The sequence below is a fragment of the Mustela erminea genome, chromosome 6 (assembly GCF_009829155.1).
Source record: "Mustela erminea isolate mMusErm1 chromosome 6, mMusErm1.Pri, whole genome shotgun sequence".
Lineage (NCBI taxonomy): Eukaryota > Metazoa > Chordata > Mammalia > Carnivora > Mustelidae > Mustela > Mustela erminea.
In genome coordinates this window covers 98,964,872-98,989,417 of record NC_045619.1, presented here as the reverse complement: position 1 = coordinate 98,989,417, position 24,546 = coordinate 98,964,872, and the positions used below count along the sequence as shown (strand labels likewise).

The 24,546-nt window shown below is 49.5% G+C and overlaps 1 protein-coding gene and 1 pseudogene across 1 annotated transcript; one reads left to right on the top strand and one right to left on the bottom strand.

Annotated features, from left to right (window-relative positions):
- Positions 1–969: 969 nt before the first annotated feature.
- On the top strand, positions 970–18,338 carry LOC116594017 (voltage-dependent L-type calcium channel subunit alpha-1C-like). The gene is made up of 9 exons (XM_032348855.1): positions 970–1,142; positions 3,683–3,810; positions 4,167–4,301; positions 5,757–6,109; positions 8,956–9,084; positions 12,412–12,518; positions 12,806–12,909; positions 14,730–15,065; positions 16,888–18,338. The coding sequence occupies exons 1-9, from the start codon at positions 971–973 to the stop codon at positions 17,188–17,190; spliced, it is 1,767 nt and encodes a 588-aa protein (XP_032204746.1). The 5' UTR covers position 970; the 3' UTR covers positions 17,191–18,338.
- LOC116592410 lies at positions 9,621–12,587 on the bottom strand (annotated as a pseudogene).
- Positions 18,339–24,546: the final 6,208 nt, after the last annotated feature.

The following is a 24,546-nucleotide window of genomic DNA, read 5'->3' as shown; positions in this document are numbered from 1 at the left end:
ATCTGATTAATGTCCGTCACCATATATAGTTACAATTTTGTGTGTGATGAGAACTTTTAAGACTTACTTTCTTGACAACTATCAAACATGCATTATGGTTTTATTAACCATAGTCATCATGCTGTACATTGCATCCCATGATTTACTTATTTTCTAACTGGAATTTGCACCTGAGAACTCTCTACTTTTAAAGAGTTCATGTGATTAGGTCAGGTGCATCTAGATAATCTCCCCATCTTAAGGCGATCTAATCATAGGGGTAAAAATCCATCGTAGTCCAGGGACCGTGGACACACCAAGGACAATGCAGGGTGTGTATAGATTGGTGCTGGTGGGAGACAGCTCCAGGGGTCTTAGACTACTGCCCACCACACCTTTTCTTACAGCTGCTATACGACCACTGTCCCAGAGGCTGCACAGGATAGGCATCAATTTAGGTGGTAAAAACTGGAGAAAGCAGACCCAGAGAAGCTCCAAAACAGAACCCCGTGTGTTTTGATTCCTGCTTCTACACTGGGGTTTTGCCACCTGTTCCCCACTGGAGACATAGCAAAGAGCTTTGACACTAAGGTCCCCCTGTGTACAGATGCTTTGTTTGGGGGAACATTTGATCACCCATGGAGCCCCGTGAGAAGTGCCATGCACAGAGCAGCCCCTCTTGCTCTCCATCAGGTGGCCGTTGAGCTCAGCTGAGTCAGCCTGTCTGGTCCTCCCCAAAGGCCACTCACAAGGAAGGAGCATGTGGAGATGAAGCATTGCCACTGGTGGTCTGAGCAGCAGGCAGGGAGGAAGGGAAAAAGGATGGCACTGGACAGGGAATGGAGGGAGGGGGAATAAAGCATGGACAGCAATACAAAGAAAAAGAAGGTGGAGGTGACATTCAGCAGACTGGAGACAAATAAAGTGAAGCTGATGGACCAGGGCTTTCTGTGGGGCTGCAGCTTCCCACTCTAAGCAGGGGTTCCACCCCATGGGTCCCTCTGAGGTGGACCTTCAAGGGGCTGATGACCATTTTCAGCCTCGTATCTCCCTCCCCTCAGGGAACCTAGAACAAGCCAATGAGGAACTGCGGGCCATAATCAAGAAGATCTGGAAGCGGACCAGCATGAAGCTGCTGGACCAAGTGGTGCCCCCAGCAGGTGGTAAGTACTCCCAAGATCTCCACACCCATGACTCTTGCCTGGTTCCTGAGTCCATGAGGCTCATGGGAAGCCTGCTTTCCCCACCCCACTCTGTCTCTCCTGTGGGTCTTGAAGGCCCTATTGGTTGGAAGAGCTGAGGGTGCCACACCTTCACAAACTCAGATACAGGATATCAGACTGGAAACCTGGTCCAATCATAACATTTCATAGACCAGACAAGGCCCCTTGATGCTTAGAAGTTTGGCAAAATTTTCAAGGAAACTCTGCAAAGTATAGGTTTCCCCCATAAATTAGTAAGCTTGTTGCTCTGGAAGTAATGGGGACCTGGAAAAAGAATCCCCTGAGATCCCTCTTGGTTGAATTCTTTTTGTCTTATCTAGAGTAGTGTTTCTCTACCCTCTCAAACCCAGAACCCCCTTTCCTAGCAAATAGTTTATAATGCCCCTACTATTATCCTAAATGAAAATAACTTTCCTACAGCTATAATTTCCAAAATATTAATATAACACTTTAACTTGGGACATGTGGGTGGCTCAGTCAGTTAAGAGTCTGCCTTCGGCTCACGTCATGATTCCAGGGTCCTGGGATCAAGCCCCACTTCAGGCTCCCTGCTCCCCCTCCCACCCATGCTCTCTCTCTTTCTCTCTCTCAACTAAATAAATAAAATCTTTTATATATATATATCTCTATATATATATAACTTTAATATAAAATACATTAAAGTCAAATACTTTTCAATATATATACGCTCAGGCACTATGGGTTATGGCACTGTGCCAGAAGTTATAGTTAACTGATAAAATACTTTCATGCATCCACTTATGATGAATAAGTCTGTGTTTAAAGGAACTAAGACAATATCGACTATTGTTGACATTTTGTATTTGTCATTTTGAAGTAAGGGATAACTAAATATATTAAATAATATACACATGTGTATGTATACATATGTATATGCACAAACATAGAACAAATACAGACTAATATAAGCGTGTCAGATGCAACAGGTGACTCAGATACTACAACGGGCATTGCCATCAGGGATTCAATTTTCCAAAATGTAAAGCCCTCTTGGTCAAGTGCAAACAAAGCAAAATATGGTTTCCTGTCAATTTACCTAGCAGATATATACCTGGAAATTCTGGATATATTAAAACCAGGCAAAAAATATTATTTTCTGTTCATATGTAAAATGAAGTTAGGTTCTTAGCTCAGGTCATTATAAACAGGTCCTTTCCCCACATGGACATCTAGCCAAGTGCAGATGTATGCAAAACATGCCTGTGTTTTAAGGGACACATCTGGAACCACCCAATGCCTGTAGCACACTGGGACAACCAGGAATGTCCCCATATTCCCAAAACACTCCTTAAAATGGGACACCAGCCCTGTTGAGAATCACTTCCCAAAGGGAAGCAGCCCAGGGAAGTGTCACCTAGACGGGCCAAGCCCCATGAGATGTTTTGCATACCTTATTTAATCCTTATAACATTGCTGTGAAGTTTGCTCAAGAAACTGAAGTTCTTAGAAGCTATGTAGCTGACCCAGGGCTATCAGGTGAGTACCTGGCAGATTCAAAATTCAAACCCAGGTCTGGGGGACACCAGAACACCAGGCTCTTTCTGCCCTGTGGCTCTTGCTGACTGGCTAGACGGGGAAATCGGGTTTCCTCTCCCACAAGGGAATGAGGTATTCGCCAGGTGGAAGGTCACCACTGGTGGACTTGGCTATTCTTAAGGGAAAGCTAGAAGTAGGAGAATCATCACAGGCCCCTATGCCTAACCTACCAGCTGTCTCCTGGGGCCATTTCCCTCAGAGGAAGAAGATGGAGCCAAGAGGCAATGTTCTCCTTGGAAACTCTTCTGTTTCTCCACCTCCTGGTTCATTCCCAACACAGAGGCTGACTATGCCATGTGTAACTTGGGGGTCTAGCCCAGCAGGGACCCAGCCAAACCACATGGTAAGAAAACCCAATCTGTCTGGTTGAAAACAAAACCCAACCTTAGAGAAGAAAGGTGTTCCTTCCACCAAACTCCATCTTAAACCAGAACTGTTTGCACTTAGGGGATTGATCAATTTATGATGGGCACCTCAAGTTTTGGAATCAAATATAAATTAGTTAACAATGTCAGGGTTTTTTTATTAACTTTGTAAAGCTTTTTTTTTTTAAAGCAAGGTGGGAAATAATTTTGATAATAGGCTGCTTCTACTGTTAAAAAAAAAAAAAGAGGAGCTAAAAATATTTTTGCTTCTTTGCAGAAAGCATTTTCAGAAAGACTCTCTGGAAAAATACTCCAGAAACTAATTTTAGAAAGGTTATCTATTAAAAGGTAGTAACTTAGCAGATGGAGGAGGGGTGAGAGAGAGACTTTTCACTGTACACCTTGTAATATATTTTTGCCTTTCTGAACCATGTGAATGGCTTAAAAAAAAAAACTTGAAAAAAAGTTTAAAAAACTTCAGAAAACTTGGATGCTGGGGGGATAAAAAGCTGAATTCTCCCCTTTACCTCCCTTCTGTCTTCTCTTCTCCTGTCTCAGATGACGAGGTCACAGTTGGCAAGTTTTATGCTACTTTCCTGATCCAAGAGTACTTCCGGAGATTCAAGAAGCGCAAAGAGCAGGGCCTGGTGGGCAAACCCTCCCAGAGGAACGCCCTATCCCTGCAGGTAAAGGACAAGAAGGGGGGTCCACACAATAAGGAAGGGCTTGGTCACCTTCTTCTGACATCTGGCCTGGGGTTGTCTCTCAGCAGTGGGCTGGAGGCCAGTTCCCTCCAGAAGGAAACTTTTGGAGAGCTCCAGGCCTTTCCAAATGTGTGTGTATGTGAGGGTGCGATACACTGCCTCCCACACACTCTGCCTTCCCTAGTCCTGCCTGCTTCACAGCCCCTTCTAACAGGCCTTTATGCTTCCTGGGTGGAGAAATGGATTCTCGCAGTCTGGCACAGATAAGCCCTTGGCAGGCGTGCCTGCCCTACGGAGAGGCTGTGGGTCAAGCAGCTGGGTGTCCCTCTGGGTTTCAGGCTGGCTTGCGCACGCTGCATGACATTGGGCCTGAGATCCGACGGGCCATTTCTGGAGATCTGACGGCTGAGGAGGAGTTGGACAAGGCCATGAAGGAGGCTGTGTCTGCTGCCTCTGAAGATGACATCTTCCGGGTAGGTGGATGCCGCAGGAGCACTCTCTTACCTTTACAAGTCCAGCTGGAGGCAAGAGGGTGGGCTACCTTTCTGCCAAGAGAATCCAGGGAGAAAGTCCTGAGTCCTCTGGCAGATTCCAAGCTCTTCCAACTCAGCTACTTCCCATACCTCTACCTTCTCCAAGTCTGACTCTATCTCAAGCTTGGGCTCTCGGGACATGTTCCCTAGGAGAACCTCCTACATTAGAAACTGCAAAGCCATGGGGCCCCTTTTGGCCACATCTAACCTACAAACCTATTTTGTTTGCCAACATTCAGAAATATGGCACATTCAACTAAAAACCTAGACCTTTGACTTCTCTTTAAAAATCAGAGGCTCTGGCTTGTGTTCCCACATGGCAGCAGGGGAGTGGAGCCCAGGGGCAACTGTCTTCTTGAGAGAAAGCCTGTGTTTTCCCAGACACAAAAGTCCCCTCCGGTCTTCCTTCCCTCTCCTTTCCTGGCTATGGAGGCTGAGCATCCATTCTCAGTGGACCCCAAACCTGACTCTGCCAGAATAGTGCAATGCTTGTATCCCGCTCTCGCCCTTCAGTCGTCCCTGCTTATCCCCAAAGGTATTTGGCTAAAATCCCTCCAGAGTGAGGGAGAAGCCACCAAGCAGTACCACGCTGGGGGCCCTCTCAGCTGCCCCTGCCAGCCCCCACACAGGGGTCCTGAGCTGTGGAGACACCGGGAGGGAGGACGGCCTGCCCTGCCTGTGGCTGCCCTGTCATCACCATGCTCGTCCTCATCACTGTGAAATGTCTGTCACCGAATGGCCTCAGGGACACAGCACCAGGCTAACACTGCCCCAGCAAGACCCCACAGACCAACTTACAGACAGCAACATGCCCACTCACTCCAGGACAAGGAAACAATGTTGGAGAAAAACACTGGGTCCTGATTTGAAATCTCTAAGAATCGCCCCGGAGGAAAGAAGCCCATAATATAATTAATGGAGTCAATGCCTCCTCCTTATTTCCAAATCCCTTTTGGCCAATGTCATTTCTAGTTCAGTGAGCCAGTTGGACCCCCATTTTTTAAAGTTCTCGTTGGAATCTCGTGGTCCCTTTCCCCAGCCCTCACAGCTGCCAAGCAGAGCGAAGGCTGCGGCCAAGGATTGCCGTCCTGCGCTGCTCCTGGAGATTTGATCCCAGTCCTCGGGGGGTTCATTAGAAAGTCCCAGGGCAGCAGCCTTCCTGCCTGACTGGTCCTGCCCCTCACCCGTCCCCCAGGAGAGTCAGAGGGGACTGTCCAGGTCCCTCCCTCTCCGGCTTCCAGGCCACGTGGATGAGGAGTTCCCCCTGGGCCGCGTGTTGCTGCCCGGCGTGGCTGCGCTCTCTGGAAGGCGGACAGCCTTCCGTGGCTTGGCCTAGAGAAGGAGAGGTAGCGACAGGGCTTTCTCCTCCATCCACCCCTCCCGTCTCGCCTACAGAGGGCCGGTGGCCTGTTCGGCAACCACGTCAGCTACTACCAAAGTGACGGCCGGAGCGCCTTCCCCCAGACCTTCACCACCCAGCGCCCACTGCACATCAACAAGGCGGCTAACAGCCAAGGCGACACCGAGTCGCCATCCCACGAGAAACTGGTGGACTCCACTTTCACCCCCAGCAGCTACTCATCTACTGGCTCCAACGCCAACATCAACAATGCCAACAACACTGCCCTGGGCCGCTTCCCCCGCCCCGCTGGCTACCCCAGCGCAGTCAGCACCGTGGAGGGCCACGGGCCCCCCTTGTCTCCTGCCGTCCGGGTACAGGAGGCCGCATGGAAGCTCAGCTCCAAGAGGTAAGCAGGAGGGTGGGGCACCAGGGCCCGTGCACAGGGGCCCCACATGCTCCAGCCCTGAGTAGATGGGGGTGGAGTTTGGCCCACAGGCCTACCACTCACCCCCTCGAGCAGGGCTGGAGGCTGCGGCCCCAGACCCCATCAAGAGATAGGCCAGTGCTACCTCCCATTCTTGCCCTTGATTACATGTGGCAGTCACACCTGGGGAAGGCAGCACAGCCCCAGTGGCTATCTAGTGTCCTGACCACACCTCTGGACGGAGCCTCTTGTGCTCTTTCTGTTACCCAGGCAGAGGAGCCCAGACCCCTGACCCCCAGCATCCTGGCAACACAACAGACCGTTCCCCCAGCCTTTCCCACATCTGCACAAGCCTGGCCTTTGACTGGAGCTACCACGTCTTCTTCACACCCTTCTCCACCCTCTTGGGAGGAACACTTTGGTGGTGGGAGGCCCTTCACCATAGCTCTTGCCCACTCTGCCCCCGTGCGGGATCGTTCCTGGTAGTTTGCTCTCCCACTGCCTGACGCATGCTTTTCTCCCTACCTTCTGCTCCTTGGGGCTCTGGGATCCACTGTTATGGTATACCAGGGTGATAAGCACCCACGTGCTCTGGGCCTCCGGAAACACAGCATGGGCCTAAAGGATCTCCTCCCTGTTTCTGTCAACAGCTCTGGGTTTCCAAAGCCAGGTGGGAGAGGACTTGCCTCCCTGCCACCGTGCCCCCTCACCCTTAGTGGACAGCACCCCCACCACAGCAGACTGGGCAGATCACCCACATGCCATGTTCTTGGGCAAATCTCTCAAGCTCACGACCTTAGAAAATAATCACGATGTGTGAGCATCTTTCTGGACAAGTGTCCTGAAGCTTCTTTCATCTAAGGAGCCTGCCTATCTGCCCCCCAGTTTTCACTTCCCTTCTTAACACCCACTTTCAAGTAGCCCCGTGGACGCCTGTGTGGCCTGGGCCTTTAACAGTGTCTGATAACAGCCAAGTCTGATTGGCCATCAGTCTACCTCACTGCATGGAAGAATGGCTGGTGAACCCACTCAAAAGCAATGTCGGGTGAGTCTTTCTACTCAAGAGATGTCTACCGAGGCCTTCTATACAGAGTACAGCATGCCAGCTCTGGATTTTATATGCTGACCTGAAAGGTTAGCTTTGCACAGGGGAGTATCAGAGTTCAAGTGGCTGGCCCATGTGTGTCTCAGCAGCCCCTCGCTTTCCCGAAAACTTCCTACAACTCTTAGGTACTCAGTCCTAGTGTCACGTTCTCCCTTGCTCCCCTTATCCAAACCTCTTCTTTAGGAAGGTTCATTGGGTCCATCCTTAGCATCTCAGGGTGAGCTAATACCTCCTTCAGAGCATATTTTTCTCTGAAAACGTGTTCTGTATTAAATGAAGGGAGAGTGGAGGTACGGAGAAACATCAGGGGATTTTCCTCCTCTCCCCACCAGCACCTCTGTCCCTCCCCCAAGGCCTAGCCCATAGCAAATGCTCCCCAAATACTGGCTCCCTCCTTCCCAGCACAGTGGGAAAAGTGACCCTCAAGGCAGTAAGCTTCAGCTTGGTGAGGACGAACAAGTCAAGCTAAGTTGCAGCTCTGGGGTCTCAGCCTTCGTGCCGCAGCTCAAGGCTAAGTGCCGGGGCTCCAGGACCAGCCTTGCTCTTGCGGGGACGGGCCAGCATGTCTTGCGCACAGTGGCCCCCAGGAAGTGGTGTTGTCTGCCTGCCGCCATTCTCCGTCTCCAGCTCATCTCATTGTGCCTCCTCCCAGCGCCTGTCACTCCCCTCTCTTCCCACCCCACCCACATTCCATCTGTCCTTACCGCAGGATGGGCCATCCCTGGCTAGGGCCTGCTCCCGAGAAGCGGGTAGGTACCCGGGAGGGTAGCTTCCTGAGTCGCCCCAGCTCACAGGCCCCGGTCAGATCGGGGTGCTGATCCAGCACTCAGCCCTGAGAGGATTAACTGAGCTCTTGCCCTCATGTCTTCCTGGGTTTGGGGGTAAAGCGGGTTCCGTCATTCAGGATCTATGGGAAGAAAGACTGAGGGAAGTATTGAGAGGCACAGACAGGAAAAGGGAGAACATCCAGGCCAGAGCTAAGAAGACGCCAGTCCGGAGGGTGAGCAGAATCATCCGGGACACACCCAGTAGGGGAGGGTCTCAAGCTCAGCAGGGACTCAGGCTCACTGCCCAGGAGAGCAAACCCGTCAGCGTGAGGCTTCTTGTCCGTACGGTCACTCCAAGGAACCCATGTCAAACCCAAAGACATGGCAAACTGTGACCCCAGGAACTTCCCGGCTCTGCCCAACCACCACCCAAAGGCCTGGCTCTCTTTAGCAGAGGGAGAGGACAGCCCTCTCAGGACCCACCCCAACCTGTACAGAGCAGCCTAGGCCCCTGTTCTAAAAGCTGCTCCTTCCCACCTTTCAAAACCACATCTCATCTGTTACTTCATTTGTTACTCATGACAAGCTTCTGAGTCAAGCAGGGCCTACACTACTCCAGTTTTATTGAGAGGGATAGAGGCATGGGGGTAGGGGGGCAGTGACTCGTGCCAGAGGGCAACTGAACTGGGGTCAGAACTCAGACCTCCTTGGGTCCCAGCCCAGAGCTGCTTGTTCTGCACGGACTCCTGATCTGGATCTTACTGTTTCCCTGGCTCTGCTGCTGTGTCAGCAACTATGGGAGGAAGAGGCCACAGCGGTTGTGCGTGCGTGAGTGGGCACGGGTGTGTGTGTGCTCACTGTGTGAGTGCGTGTGTGTGGTGTGTGATGCCTTGCCTGCTGAGGGAACGATGAGGTTCGCAGCTTCTGACTTCGTTTCTCCCCCTTGGATGCTTCAGGTGCCACTCCCGGGAGAGCCAGATCGCCATGGTGTGTCAGGAGGAGGTCTCTCAGGACGAGACCTATGAGGTGAAGCTGAGCGAGGACACAGAGTACTGCAGCGAGCCCAGCCTGATCTCTACAGAGCTGTGAGTGCTGCTGCCCTCGCCGCACGCCAGCCTCTGGGGGTGAAGGGTAGCTCCCTTAGAATCCCTCCTCTGGGCAGGACTTGCAGAAGGGGAGACCACACATAAGAAGAATGCCTGCAAAGCGCCTGTCACCTCATGAGGGACATGGATGCATGCCCCCACCCAGACCCACACACATGTACAGACATGTACACACACACATATACACACATATACACACACGGTCCCTGGATTAGTTTGGCCTTTCCTCATGATACGGTGCTTTCAGGAAGACTTCAAAACATTGTCTCATAAACTTTTTTTTTTAACTGAAACCAACTGTCATAAATATATTTTATAGTGAGACTCAGTACACACACACGCGCGCGCGCGCGCCCCTATTAGCAAATAAATGTTCATGAAACTACTTATAATAAAGCCAGCCAGCAGAGGGCACTGTTGGCAAACAGTGGCTGAGATTTTGTCAGTGCTGGAAATTTTAAGAGAAGGGTTTTTTAACTTCAAGTAGAGACCCATTAGAAGGCTGTGACATTTACTTAATTATGGTCACCACTTTTTTTTATATTAATGATTTGTTGAAAAAGGTACATGAAAAACACCCATGTACACAGCCCCAGGTGGACATAACAAGCAAGCCTCCTCATACCTTCTTCTGTCTCACAAAAGCTTGACTTCTCTGGAGTCTTGTCTTGCCCATTCCAGCAACGGTGTCCCAGTTCACTTGGTTCCTTTTCCTGCAGCCTCAAAATAAAATCAAACTCCTCTCGGGTCAGGGGCTGAATGGAGAGCCTCTGGCAAGTGGAGAGAGCCCTATTTTTTAAGGGACCTCCAGGGGCTTCGTGAGCTTGGGGATGGGTTTTGAGCTCAGGCACCAGGGTCATGAAATAACTTCATCATCTGAACAAACCATACGTTGACCTTGAGCCATTTGGGGTTGTCTTCTTTGATGGATGGATCATAATGGGAATTATTTTTCTCAAACTGTGTGTGGTCTGAGGAAGCCTCCCTCTCAAGCTTCCCAAGTCCTTTGAGGCCTGGTTCTTCACAGTTGCTCTGGTAGAAGCCTTCCTCCGCCCACTTCAGGGTCCCAGGAAGTGGCTGGGAGTTGCGAAGGTCATCCCAGTATACTGTCTGCTCGGGCTGGGCTCTAAGATCCCCAGCCCTGAACTTCACCTCTACACTTTTGTCTAGTGGGCCCCTGGCTCTGATCTCATCAGTCAGTAACTGCTTAGATTCTTCCCACCGTTTTTAGAGGCTGAAGCCTCCTGAGGGCTGGAGTTATCCACTGAGTTGATGCCCCCACTGGGTTCTCAGTATTGGTACGTCTTCCTACTAGTCCCTTCTTGTCCGGCCCAGCAGGCTCGACAGCCCCAGTCAACCTCTTCCATGGTCCAGGCATGGTTTCCCTGCAGGGGCTGAAGAGCAGAGGATTCTGGAATTAACCGAGACGTATGAGAGGCAACTCTGTGTCTGCCCCCAGAGTCCTCCCCGCAGGGTCCAGAAGGCCAGGCCGTGATAAGCGCTTTAAAAGACAGAACAGCATAATACAGAATAGCATAAGTTAGAATAAGGCAATAGATAATCGTGTATCCAATGTCACAGGGGTATTATTTAGTGAAATATTTGTTTAATTGTCTACATATGTGGGTGTGTATGTGTGTGTGTATGCGTGTGTGTACTCAGTCTCATAAAATGTATTTCTTCAAAAAGCTTAAGGTGCATTGTTTTAGAAGCTTTCCTAAAAGCACCTTCTAATAAGGAAGGACCAGCCCCTCAGCGTTTTGATTTTTAGAGACTCTAAATATTTACATGGCCACATACCCTAGAAATCAGGGAAAACATATGCTTCCATCCATTTTGGTTCCTGTGCATCCAGGCACTCTGCTAGATCGTGACTAAACCAGTCTCGGCACTCAAAGATATTTTACAAACCAGTAATTGTCTCAGATGAGGGAAAAAACATGGAGACATTCACTCACAGAGTGATACAAGCAATGAAGGGGACGGACCTTCAGAGGAGGTAGAGGTCAGAGTGACCATAACAGACTCCTGGCACAAGATCCAACAGAAACTGGGTCTTCAAGAGTGGGTACAGTTTGGAGAAGAAGAAAATGCAATAAGGAAAGCTTACCACGTTGAAAATGAAAGGAAAGGTTTAGAGGTTTTCTGGTCAGAAATTTTCCTGCATGTGTACCAAGGATCGAAGCCAGTATGCTCGAAGCAGGGAAGGCTGCACATTCTCTGTCCTCAAAGCATGTGGAGTCACACCAGGGACAGAGTCCGGGGCCTCATCTGTAGAACGAAGGGGTTAGAAAGCCTTGGTCTTCTTGGCCTGCAGGCTATTCCTCCTGCAGACTGTGAAAGCAATTTAGCAGATTGCAACTGACATTATTTAGTGAAATAGACTAGACTAAAGTAGAATAGAAACCACCAGAGGACAAGGCATGCAAAAAAGGTTAAGTATGGTTCATGAAGTTGAGTTCTATTAGGTGTGTATGTAAATGGGATGATGTCCGGTCTCTTTCTCACGGTGAGTCCCATCCAGAATGACTACTCATCCAGTCACTGGATAGACAGATGCCCCTGAAGGCCCCTTACAGCTCTGCTTTCCATTGACTGGCTGACTGGAGGTTTGTCCGTACATAGCTGCTGAATTGTCTTGATAATGAAGGTGGGCAGGCAGGGAGAAATTAGGGACAGGGGGAGAAGTTCGGGCTGAAGTCGGGAGTGGTCATGGTAAAATAGCATGGAGCCTAGGCTCTTGCTGGAAAGACTCCTGTGGACCTAAAATTTTTTGCCAACTTGCTCACCAACTTTGACTCAAGAGTGCCTCTACTGCTGTATATCAGAAATGTGAGGCTTCTGAGCCAAGAAGCTGTGGATGGGGAGTTGGAAACTTCTGTGACAGGAGGAGCCTGGGGTGCTGGGAGCTGGGGTGGTGAGTTCCTGCTGCCCACTTCCCAAACCTTTATGGAAGCACAAAGCAGGGGTTTCCTTCATTAAGGAAAAAAACAAACTGGGGCCCCTGGGTGGCTCAGTCATTAAGGGTCTGCGTTCAGCTCAGGTCATGATACCAGGGTCATGGGATCGAGTCCCATATTGGGCTTCCTGCTCAGCGGGAAGCCTCCTTCTCTCCCCACCCCACCCCCTTTTGTGTTCCATCTCTCTCACTCTCTCTCTCTGCCTCTGTCAAATAAATAAATTAAATCTTTTAAAGAAAGAAAGGAAAAGAAAAGAAAAAAGCAAACTGACTTTAAGGGGTGGCACTGTCCTTATGGAGTGGCCCTTCCTGACCCCACAAATAAGCCCCAGAGTTCTCTGTTCCAGGCTCTCCTATCAGGGTGATGAAAACCGGCAATTAACACCGCCTGAGGAGGACAAGAGAGACATCCGGCAATCTCCAAAGAGGGGTTTCCTCCGCTCTGCCTCACTAGGTAAATACTAACACCTCTCTCTCTCCAGGTGTGACGGGCCAGGGACTTGGGTGATTGGCTGCAACAGCCCCACGCAGGGGCTGGGAAGATTTCCCGAGCAGTGAGACGGGATTCCCAGGGCAGGGCTTGCGGAGATGGGACGCATCCACATGCTGTGGGAGGCAAATGGTAGGGAGGAGGTTACTCCAGGCCACTCACACCGCTCCTTGTACCCCTCAGAGTCTGAGCCTCACAGACCTAGGTCCCCTTTCCTGGTGCTGATCACAGTTCTTTGGCTGGCTTTGCAGGTCGAAGGGCCTCCTTCCACCTGGAATGCCTGAAGCGACAGAAGAATCAAGGCGGAGACATCTCTCAGAAGACAGTCCTGCCCTTGCATCTGGTTCATCATCAGGTAGCCCAGACTTTCAGAGGCATCACTGGGCAGCACCCGGCAGGCTACACAGCCCCCCATGATTATAGCAAATCCCAAGACCCCTGGCCCCTGGCCCTAACAGCCCCAAAAGAGGGGGCTCATCCATGCCAGTGAGAACCTTAACAAAGTCTGTCGTTTGGGGAGGGGGAACACCTAGGAAATACTGGTGAGAAGGAGCTCCTCACATGGTCCAGAAGGATCAGCAGCTCCAGGATTCTGTCTGACCTTTCTTCCTACAATGGCACAGACCTTCCCTCCACAGACATCAGCACCTAGAGTTGCAAGCTACCTGGATATCTGGATATAGAAAAGATCAAAGAATCTGCCAGCGACATGATCAGGAAAACAAGTCCAGAGAAATCTGATAGTTGAAATAGCTCTTGGCATGGCCGACTCCAGCTGAGCCAGTGAAATCCAAGTCATCTGTATCTAACATATTCTCAGTATCTGAGAACAAATGGAAGCCCCAAAGAATCAAAGGCCAGTCCTTTATCTCTAGGAAAATTAGGGTCCAAATTTCCCAAAGTTTTTTCCTCTCCAATTGTATACTCCCTCACCACACGCCTATGCATTAGATGATTTTTTTTTAATACCCAAAGACACTCAACTGCCAATCAAAGCTTATAATAGCTGTAAGATGGCCAGTGTGGCTCAACTAAGCTGATATTATTTCAGCTCAAAGTATTCACCGTTTTGCTTAGCTTTTGTGGCATGGCCAGCATACAGGTGATTCCTACTGGGCTTTCTGGAATATTGAGCACAGCCTTATACTTCCCTCAGATCTCCAGGGAACGAGGGACCCCAGGTTGGGGTCCATCAAGAGCTGAGGGCAGAGGAGGCTGACAGGCTGGTTGGGATGGAAGGAGGGGGGACACTGGGTGTGTTCTTTTCTATTTTTAAAGATTTCTAAAAGTTCATTTCACCCATGTGTTCTTATCATGCTGCGGTCAGGAACCTCTTCTTTATTTACACTCCCCCCCACTTCGTGCATTTCCACTGCCCCCACCAACCCATGCTGCAGCGTTCCCGGCCCTCTACCTACCAGCTGGACTCTCCTACCGTCCAGTGCCACCCTCCCGCGGACACCAGCTCAGAGCTGGTCGTTGTGTCCTGCTGACAGGAGGCCCAGGCCCCAGGCTCAGGATTTTCAAGCATAGTGGGGGCCTGAGGACACAGTGCATAAATGGTTTAATCACAGTACAGTGTAAGATTCAAAAAGCAGTAAAATTTTTTTAATTAAAATTTTTTTTAAAAATTAAAAAAAAATTCAGTTCAGAGAGGTGCTGAGTTGAAGATCAGCAGGACATGGTTCATGGCCTGATAAAGGGTAAAAATTAAAACTAAGTACGGGTTGTCTACATCTTTGTGGCGCATGGTGTCCTTGTCCACAGACCTTATGTCAAGCACACAAGACAGGGAGACAGAGGGGGCATCAGTGTCCTGGTTTCACAGACGACGAGGGCAGCATTCTTTCTAGACTACTGATGAGAAACCTAAAAGCCAGAGGATTGGCAGCTGCCCGGTGATAGGGCCGGCGCTGAGAAGGGGACGCTCTTGATTCCACTGCATCCCAGCTTTCCGAATTTAGAGAAGAAAGCGATCCCTTCAGACTGGCACGTTCACAAAATCTATTTTTGGGTGGCGGAAGCGAACGCAGCGTCTCAGGAAGGCGATGCGCGCGGGCTCCGGCAGGGTGGAACCCGCGGGGATTGGGGAGGCGGGGGCGGCGGTGGGCAGAAGCTGCTCAGAAAGCAGAGGCCCGCCCTTCCCGGTAACTCGTGCTCTTTGTGTGTCCACAGGCATTGGCAGTGGCGGGCCTGAGCCCCCTCCTCCAGAGAAGCCATTCCCCGAGCACGTTCCCCAGGCCGTGCGCCACGCCCCCAGCCACACCCGGCAGTCAAGGCTGGCCCCCGCAGCCCATCCCCACTCTGCGGCTGGAGGGGGCCGAGTCCAGCGAGAAACTCAACAACAGCTTCCCGACCATCCACTGCAGCTCCTGGTCCGGGGAGCCCGCGCCCTGCGGTGGGGGCAGCAGCGCCCTGCGGAGAGCCCGGCCGGTGTCCCTCACTGTGCCCAGCCGGGCTGGGGCCCGGGGCCGGCCGTTCTACGGCAGTGCCAGCAGCCTGGTGGGAGCGGTAAGTGACCCTGGACCGCCTGGCTGGTGGGGGAGGGGAAAGCCCAGGGCAGCCCTGGGGGACTTCGCAGGAACAACTGGGACGGGAGTCTGTGGTCCTTTCTCCAGTGGAGTGCATGTCAACTCTCTTGGCCAGAAAGACTCTCACTCCCAGGAAGGAGGGCATGGTGTGCAGAAAATTGTGATCACACAAGATGCTAGAGGCTTCTGCTTGGGTAGGGCCTGCGCAGAGAGAGAAAGGACTGAGCAGCATATCCCTGCCACAGGCCAGGAAATGTCCCCCTGGCCTCAGCTCCAGGGTACAGCCAGAGGGGAGCTCTGATTGCTCCAGGTGCAGGGGTGGGCTTGGGCTGTGTTGCACACAGAGAAAATTCAGGATCTGTGGTGCTCCAGCCTGGGACGCATTAGAATAACGTGGGACGCTTTGGAAACCTAGGACACAGTAAATGGGTATTTTTTTAAAGCCCTTCAATGATCCTAATGCACAGCCAGGGTTGAGAATCACTATTCTAGAACAAGAATGCTTCCAGGTCCTCTATTCTCTGCCCTGGCTAGAGCATCTGGCCAATGTGTTCCTGGCACCACATTTTAGCAGACTTCAACAAATTAGAACAAGTCCAAAGGGACACAGCAAAGGGTTGGCAAGGTCCCTAGAAGCGATCTTATGTGAGTCCTGGTCGAGGGAGTCAGGAAAGCAAACAGGGAGTGAAGATGGCTTAGGAGGCCACAGTAGAAGATGGCTTAGGAGGACCTCTATCTTAAGTTCCCTCATGTCCTGGGCAGGGGATCTCAAGTGCAGGATTGGAGCGACAGATCAACCTGACAACCAGGCAGATTTCAGATTCCATGAGGAAGACCTTTCCAACAGAGCTTTCCCAAAATGAGGAGGATTTTCCCATAAAGGAGTGAGCCCACCATCACCTTGGTTATCCCCATTCAGTTGACAAATCCCAAATGAGTGCCGACCAGGTACAGGCACTGTTGTAGGTGTGGAAAACAACTGAGAAACAATTTCTGCTCGCAAGAGCCCATGCCAGGATGAGGAGAGACAGATCACAAATAAACATGAATGTAGTGTGTCCCACAGGGTGGGATCTCTGAAGAAAACTTAAGCAGGACAGGAAATAAAGAGTGATGGGAGCGGGGCAAATGGCCTTGGGAGAAAGGCATTCCAGGCTTCATTATTAATCCCCTGCCCTTGGCTCAGTAGCTGGTTTCCCCAGAGCCAGTCACTAAAGCAGCCACTAGGAAAGAGGGAGCAGCCCTGGGACCTTGGGCTGGCCCCTTGGAGCTGGAGCAGAGACAGGTGCAGACATGGTGTTCTGCACACATCCTACACCAGGATCCTCACCCCCACGAAGGCAGTCAGCCAGCACTGGGCAAGGGGCACAAGTTAACAGTTTCCCCAAAGGAGAGTGAAGATTTCTGGGCAAAAATAATATGGGGGCACTAAGGGTGCCAGAGAGGAGAAAATATAGGGCAGGCCGGGTTCTGCCTCGGCAGCACCCCCTTGGCCACTCTGAGCCAAATTTTCAGGTATTTGACAACAGTTTTTGAGTATCCTAGCCAAAACAGCTCTCCTCCAGCCTACACACCCCTGATTCCTTGGACAATGTTCCGGGTCACCTCCCTTCTGGGAGCACCCCTCTCCACCTCACCCCTCCCCACCCTCCCACGCCCACATGCGCTGGCGTGGGTGCACACACTCCCTTCCCAAAGTTCCCAGTCACAGGCCCCTTGCTCCAGCCCACAAGGAAAGAGTTGACTTCCAGGAATAACGTTCCTCTTTGGTTCTTCTTCATTGCCCCCTCTCCCCACTTCAGGTCTTGATTTCAGAAGGACTGGGGCAGTTTGCTCAAGATCCCAAGTTTATCGAGGTCACAACCCAGGAGCTGGCTGACGCATGTGACATGACCATAGAGGAGATGGAGAACGCCGCTGACAACATCCTCAGTGGGGGCGCCCAGCAGAGCCCCAACGGCACCCTACTACCTTTTGTTAACTGCAGGGACCCAGGGCAGGACAGAGCGGGGGGCCAAGAGGGCGAGAGCTGCACTGGGGCTCGGGCGTGTGGGAAGAGCGAGGAGGAGCGCCAGGACAGCAGAGCCCACGCCGGCAGCCTGTAGTTGCTAGGGCTGGGGAGACGCTGGGTTTTTTATTTGTTTCAATGTTCCTAATGGGTTCGTTTCAGAAGTGCCTCACTGTTCTCGTGACCTGGAGTTAACCGGAACAGCGTCTTCATTCATTTCGTTGGGACAAGACGCAGAGTTGGGTGGTGTGCAGAGTCTGTTTTCCGGGGGGAAAGAAGGCAGCAACCCCAGTTAGTGTTGTGTCCACAGAGGTAGAGTGGTGAGGAGGAGTGGAAGGATCAGGGAGAGAGAGAAAGAGAAGAGACGCCTGCCCTCCCCTCCGGGCATGAAGGAGAGCCTCAGCTTCCTGCGGTAGCCCTCACCAAAAGGACCCTATGTCAAACGGGTGTCTTTCAACTTTGCTTGTAAAAAAAAAAAAAAAAAAAAATCATTTTGCACATATTCTGTATGAGCCTCACTGTCTCCATAGAGCCAGGGCCCTGTGGATTTGCAGAAGGAAGAAGGGTGTGACTTCAGCGAGGACCCAGCAGCGTCCTGGAGAGTGAAGAGTGAAGCAAGAGGCGGCGGCAGGAACCCCAACGGGGAGAGGAGTGCCACCGGCGGGTGGCAGCCTCAAGGCCAAGGCTCCGTGGCCACCGCCTCCCCCCTTGCCCCCCCACCCCGCCCCGCCACGCGTCTGCGTCAGTATCCCGGTACCTCCACAGGCCCACCAAGCTCCAGACCAGCGGCTAGGCCTACTTCGGGACGAGGGGGCGCTGGCACCACCTGCCAGGGAAGGAGCAGCCCGCCCTTGACGAGACGAGGTGGTGCTGAGCTTCTGTTGAGCTCTCTTTTGTTTTGCGGTTTGACGTTTTTCTTGATAGCGTGTTGCAGTTTTGTTTTTGTGTTTTTTGAGGGGGGTTGTTTGTTTTGGTTTCATTTTAATTTTGTTTTCCCAGGGGGAGGGGAGGAAGAAGTGTTTACAAAGCTTTGTACCCACCCACCTTATTGTTTTCACCTTTGCAACTGTAAATCGGGTTTGGTTTTACTGATTATTTAAAGGGTTGTGGTTTTCTTTTCCTACGGTAGGTTCAGTGGAGGCACCGTAGGCAAGTTTTACCAGCCATTGTGTATGCGCAATAATGTGTTATAATTTCCATAGGTAGTAACAAAAATTTTTTGGTTTGGTTTTATAATTTAAAGGTAATGCATTTGATATGGTCTTGCACATATGGGTGATTGAGTTGGGTTCTTTTTTATGCGGGGTGTATTTCCGGGTGCCAGAGAGAGGAAGCTTGGATGAGAGAGTCTGAGTGTGTGTGTTTGTGTGTGTGTGGTGGGTTGTCTGGGCACCTGTCATCTGTGGGTATGTACACCTACACAGTACGCCCATGCGTGAATGAATGTGTACCTCCCCCTTTCTGGTCTAACTGTGGGGAGATCTGAATCTGGGGCCATTTGAAAGCAAAAACAAACCACTGTCTCTGCTTCTGAAATGGGAATCAGTAACTCTTTGCATTTTCTGTCCCACAAGATATGGAAAAACAATGCAATAATATTCATTTTAGAAATACAATTGTGCGTTGTGTTGGCATTAAAACTGTATTTTAAAAAAACACACAGAGAAATTTAAGGGAAAAACTCAAGAAGGCGTTTTGCTTCGATATATTCCGTGTAATGTTTTATTGCATTGATAATGTTTCTGTTGAAGAAACTGTTATACTTGAATTCAGGTCAGTTTCAGTATTTTACAAATACTTTTTTAAACTGAATTGCAATTGTGCCAAGCGAATATAATGAATTGAATTAAGTTTGTTTTTGAATTCACTTCTTGTATATTTTGCTGCATGTAAGTAAATCATTTTGTATTTGGAGTGTATTTGGACAAGCTTTACCCTTGAACTCTGAAGTGCTTTTCTATATGTGGTTGGGGGAAAGGGAACGGATATTCTTTTAATTTGTACAATGGGCAAAAGCATCACCAGTGTAAATCATTATTCTGCGATCCACAAACAGGTTTGGACATTACTGTTTTGCATATCTTGTGTTCGCTTCTGTTTCCCTCCATTTTTCCAAAACTACATGATAAGTATATTCATACTACGCCTTGCTTTGAGAGACCAGGCCATGTCTTATTCCTGTCTTCATTCTGTCCACTCTGCTCCAGTTCTCTGACTTGGACTTTGTCTAGGGGCAGTCCTGCACCAGGAGCATCAACATCCCCCACAGGAGAGGTGGCTGGCTTTTCTGTCCACTTCCACAAACTTTCCTCAGTGGTTTCCTCAGAAAAGCATACACTGACTGAGAGGATGGAACTAGAGTCGGGCTGCCTAGAGGGCAGGGAACCCTCCCTCTGGCAAGTGCTCTACCCAAGCTCAGACAGCAGGGGCCAGAGAACAGCCACCAGGTAAAACCTTTGTCCATCCAAAAGTCAGCTCTGTCTTACTTCCTCTTTTCCTGGCTCTGAAGCAGGATTTTCTCCAGATCTATCTTAGTGTGTGTGGCAGCCATGGAGGGGACCAGGACCAGGGAGGATCCATTAGAGGGTCACAGTGATAGTGGAACTAGAGACTCTGTGGGAGCATCTCTTATACCTGGTTACATTTGCCTAGAACATCAGCTTATCAGTGCTGTTTCCTTCAGATAGATTCAATAATGATGGTTGAAAAGGAAGTCATTTGGGGAAAACAGACCCAAACATTCATCCAGGATTTAACCAGGATTTAACCAGACTGGAATGTCTTCCATTCCCGGTGCGCTCTCAGCCCTTATGTGAGCAACCTAGGAATTAAAGTTGGGGAAAGTCTATTCCCCAGTGAAGTCGAGTCTCACTTTCAAGGACTGATCCATAAAAAAGTGGAGAAACATGCCAGATACACCCAGGTTAACTTACAATCGAAAAGCAGGAGGGTTTCTTCCTGTTTCTCCAAGCCCAACCCATCCAAACCGTCCTGGTTTCTTTTCAGTGCCATGAAGGCACTCTGTCCAGTTTCCCAAGATGTGTACTAGTGTGCTGCTAAGATTTTAGTTGTGATGGAGAGGGGAGCCCTTTTGGATTGTTTATCTGGTTCTTGCTGTACACTTGGTCCCTGGATAGGAATTTGGACTCTTAACTGACCACACACACACACCCACACACACACCCAACACACTCACACACTCACTCAATCTTCATGCTGCTTGCTTTCTTTTTCCTTTTGGGCTTGTCTTCTGCATCACCAGATCTCATTGGCCAGTGGCATGGACAACCCCTAGAGCCCTGCCTGTGTGTGGCCCCTTGCCCTTCACCACTCACACTTACAGGGTCCCTACTTCTTCCTAGCCAGCTCTGTCAGAAGACCGGCTAGACTTGCACCCTACAAGGACAATGTCAGCAGTGACAGGAGCACCTGGCCCCATGCGACTGGGAAGGAAAGGAGTTTCAGACGGAAGTTCCCCGTGTAGGGTGATGGGTCTTTCTGGCCTGACCTCATGACTGACTGGAAGAGGACTGACATTGGAGACCTGTCATCATGCAGACTGGAAAAATCCATCATGAAATCATGAACCTCCTCCGCAGTGTATTAAGTGACGTCTACCCCCCATCTAGAGCAGAACTTTGCCCATGACTGTCGAATCTTCTGAGAACCCTTGAGCGGCAAGAGAAAGCAGCCAATGGCTGAGGACCAACAGGACTTGAAGAAATGCCGTGTAAGTTCTGAGGGTTGATAAACATGGTATTTATCTGTCCTCTGAATGGCCCAGACTCTTCTATTTCCACACTTTGGCTTTCTAATAACTAGTGACATGCCTGGCTATTTTAAGCAGAGAGATTCTCAGTTGTCTTCTTTCTGCCTGTTTCTAGAAGTTTCTTTTTGGTCTTGAGGCAGAAAGAGGAGAATTTTTTCCTATATTTTGCTTGTTTCATGAATTTTTCTCTGCTCTGCTTCAGAGGCTATTATAGTCTCCCTGCCCCAAACCTTCTGACTCTGACTAGGAGGTCCGAGGACAAAGGAACAAGGCTTCCTTACCATCTTGATCCTGTGACCCTTCTTCCAAACCTCAGGGGCTTGTCTAGAGTGAAGTTATTGGTTTCTCACAGCCATTTTCCTTCCAGAACATCTCCTGATCATTCAGCTATATATAGTAAGGCAAACACAGGTGAAGGATACCTTCCAATGCCTGAGAAATAAGAAAACCCTGAAAATGAAGAGTCTGGAAGTCATCAAAAGGGCTTCATCTTTCCTAAAGGTCAAGACATGTAACAAGAAGCTAGTTTAGCCATACAGAATAACCCTGGTAGTCACATTTTTAGCCTCATCAAACCATAATTATAAATGTTGGTAAGGAGGGTGAAGGCATCTTCATCCTGAGGGACCTAGAAAAAATGAAGTATCATTGTCTAAGAGTTAGAAACCATTTAGCAAAGAGGCCAGAAAAGGGCAATCTGGTTTCAAGAGGACTTCTTTAAGCCTCAATTTAGTAAAACACGTACTTGCTGATAAGAGTGCAGGCCAGTTCTATTATTTTAAAGACATGGCTCTGGTCAGGGGAAAATGTTGGCACAGAGGGAACTGCAGGGAAAGTGCAGACAACGCAAAGGGCATGTCTTGACTCTTTGTGCATCTGTTCCTATTTTGTGGAAATGACCAGTACAGAGGAGAGGCTAATGCCTCAAGCATCAACTTCGGAAAAAGAGAAGAATGAAATTTCAATCATTGTTTTACCAGACAAATTAACCTATCTGGCTAGATGGGGAATAGCTGCCACCCTGTTTTTCCTCTCTGCTAGTGTTCTCTCCTCATATTAGCTGGCAGGCCACCTAAAATCAGCTCCAGCTAGTCAGAAGGCATGATGGGAAACCTAATGTCGCTCCCAGTGAAGCTCTTAGTCACCACATCCAGGCTCCGCATCAGCTCCCTCGGAGGAGACTCAAGGAAAAGAGACAAGGGACCATGTCACTACAACAGATATGGGATCATTATCCCCTTCCCCAAGCCGTTCTCTCTACTCCAGCCTCCTGCCTGGCCCCCACTTTCCTTCCTCCTCCAGTCCAATCAAAAGAACAGAGGGTTGAAAGGAGTCCAATGTGCAGATTCTTAACAGTTTCTTTGTGAATCTAGTTCTGGTTTTAACTCTTTTTTATTTTTTTTAATTTCGAAACAATCAACCATTGCTTTGTGAAGCCAGATACCAAGGTAACAGGTGGTTTCTGCCAGACTCCCACATGGTTGGGAGACACTTGAACTTCACACATGCACATACACACTTTCATCCTCATGCACACACAGGCACACACATACACTTCCTTAAGGGACAGGGGCTAGTGCTGGGGTTGAGCTCTGCACAAATGAGGTTTTCCTCCCAGAGGGCTGAGCACTATACAGAGAGACGTGGGGAGTGAAGCAGAGTAACCTCCTGGGGTAGAATTTAGTGTCATCTAACCCTATTATTACTGTGATCTAAATATTATTTATCTGCATTAAGAAATACAACCACTTCTGCAAGCAGACTTCTCCCTCACATGATTTCCAGAGACTTCCTCCAGAGAAGATGCAGTAGTGAAGGCTCTTCATCTCTCCAGTGTACTAGAAAAGCCTTTTGGTCGGTCTTTGGAAGGGAATTAGAGATTGCTAGCAGCATATATTGAGCTGAGTTGAACAAATCAATTCAACACTGAAAGTGGAGTCAGAGTCGGGACTTCCACAGAAATCCCCTCTCTCTCTACTGAATTAAGACAAAGACTAGATAATTAAACAAAAGCTTGAAATGTTACATCACCCAAGTCAAATATTCTCCCTTCAGATCACATGCTGTCCTCCTCATAGCTGTGCTCCCTCTGAGGGGACATCCCATGCACCCCACTTTCCAGAATCTACTAGATTTGATAAAATCTACTGATTTGATAAAATCCTACTGTTTTGAAAGAATTCCAGCATGATATTTAATCTCCCATAAATCAGACATTTCCTACAAATTTGCCATCTAAAAATTACTCGTGTACTTCATACATAAGAATGTTTCACCTAGGTCATTATCAAAGAAGTCTCTTGGTGGAAGAGGTTGTACATCTTAAGGAAGGGTCATTTCGATGTTGAAGAAATACAGAAATGAACAGGATGGTTCTTTTTCTCAGTTCGAGCCTGGAGAACTCTTGTTCTGATGTTCATGGAGCCCTCAAGCGTATAAGCAGAGGGATGAGGAAGATGACAGTGAGCCGGCAACCAGCCTTGGCATTGAGTAACAGCCAAGACTGGCTGAAGACTGCAGATCTCAGACACTCTGCCGGAAGTCTCCCCTGAGCCTGTCACTGGGAGGGGAACGAGAAGGCTCCCTTCTTTAGAGTCATAGGAAGAACAAAAGAGGAACAGGTCACCGAGTCCTGTTCCAAGCCTCCTCCCCCTAAGATTTCCCAACATGGAGAAATGACATCAAGGCTTAAAAGAAGAAAAAAAAAACTTGGGAAGGAGGGTCGACAGTTGTAAACAAACAACCTTGTGCAAAGGGCTCCTTCATAAGGCCACTCCAGTGACTCAAATGTTACGGGCACTTTTCCGCTTGCACATGTCACACCACCCACGCATCAGAGCTGCATCCCATTCTCCCAAATTCATAATCCACCCCTTGGTTTCTCAACAACGTTATGTACTACCCCATAGCCACTTCCTGTCCCGCCCAGACTTCGTGGGAATAAGGTCTAGGACCAAACAGGCCATGGATATCAAAGGCATAAACAAATCTGGACATGTCCATTACGGTAGTAGTTGAGAAAACCTGTGGAGAAACACAAGTTCGTTAAGAAATAGGGTGGCGGGTCCCCAGCTGGTGACGCACTAGAATGTCTATTACTCTCATAATCTGCTTGTTTTATTTTAATACCCTAGAGCTGCCAAGCAGAACTTGGGTCCATGTCAGAGGCTCCAGAAACAGCCCCTCCTCCCTTCTTTCCTCATGTCCTCCTGCTCAGGCCCATCTCCATGCCCCCAAACCAGTCTGTATCATGCTTGCCCTCGGTGCAACGCAGAAAGATGGACAGTCCTCCATCGTCATCCCATCCCTGTCACCACTCCCACACCCTTGCACACCCCACACCTCCCTCTCCAGGCTCCACGACTTCATGGTCTTACTGTTGTAAATACTATTGTACAGTTTGTAATCATCAAATAATCCCGTTGTCAAAGGCCTCGCCTGCTGCGCTTTCTCGCCCTCGAGAAAGGCCAGGGAATCTAGAAGGGGTAACCTTTCGAGAGGAGCTTCAGGGTCATCTCTGTGTGAGACGGTAGGTATATTCCTGTAAGATTGCATTTTTATCTAAGGAATGAAGTTATTTAAAAAACAAAAAAAAAAAACAAAAACAAAAAACAAGAATTGCAAATAAATTTCTTAACAATGTCTATGCTTGTTTAATTGTATCTTCCCTCTTCCACATCCTTC

Bases quoted from the DNA above. Each gene is read 5' to 3' on its own strand.
- LOC116594017 (XM_032348855.1), top strand. From the start codon at position 971: ATGGGTCCCTCTGAGGTGGACCTTCAAGGGGCTGATGACCATTTTCAG. The intron at 9,085-12,411 runs GTGAGTGCTGCT...TCTCTGTTCCAG, and splicing joins AGCCTGATCTCTACAGAGCT to GCTCTCCTATCAGGGTGATG. The intron at 12,910-14,729 runs GTAGCCCAGACT...GTGTGTCCACAG, and splicing joins TGCATCTGGTTCATCATCAG to GCATTGGCAGTGGCGGGCCT.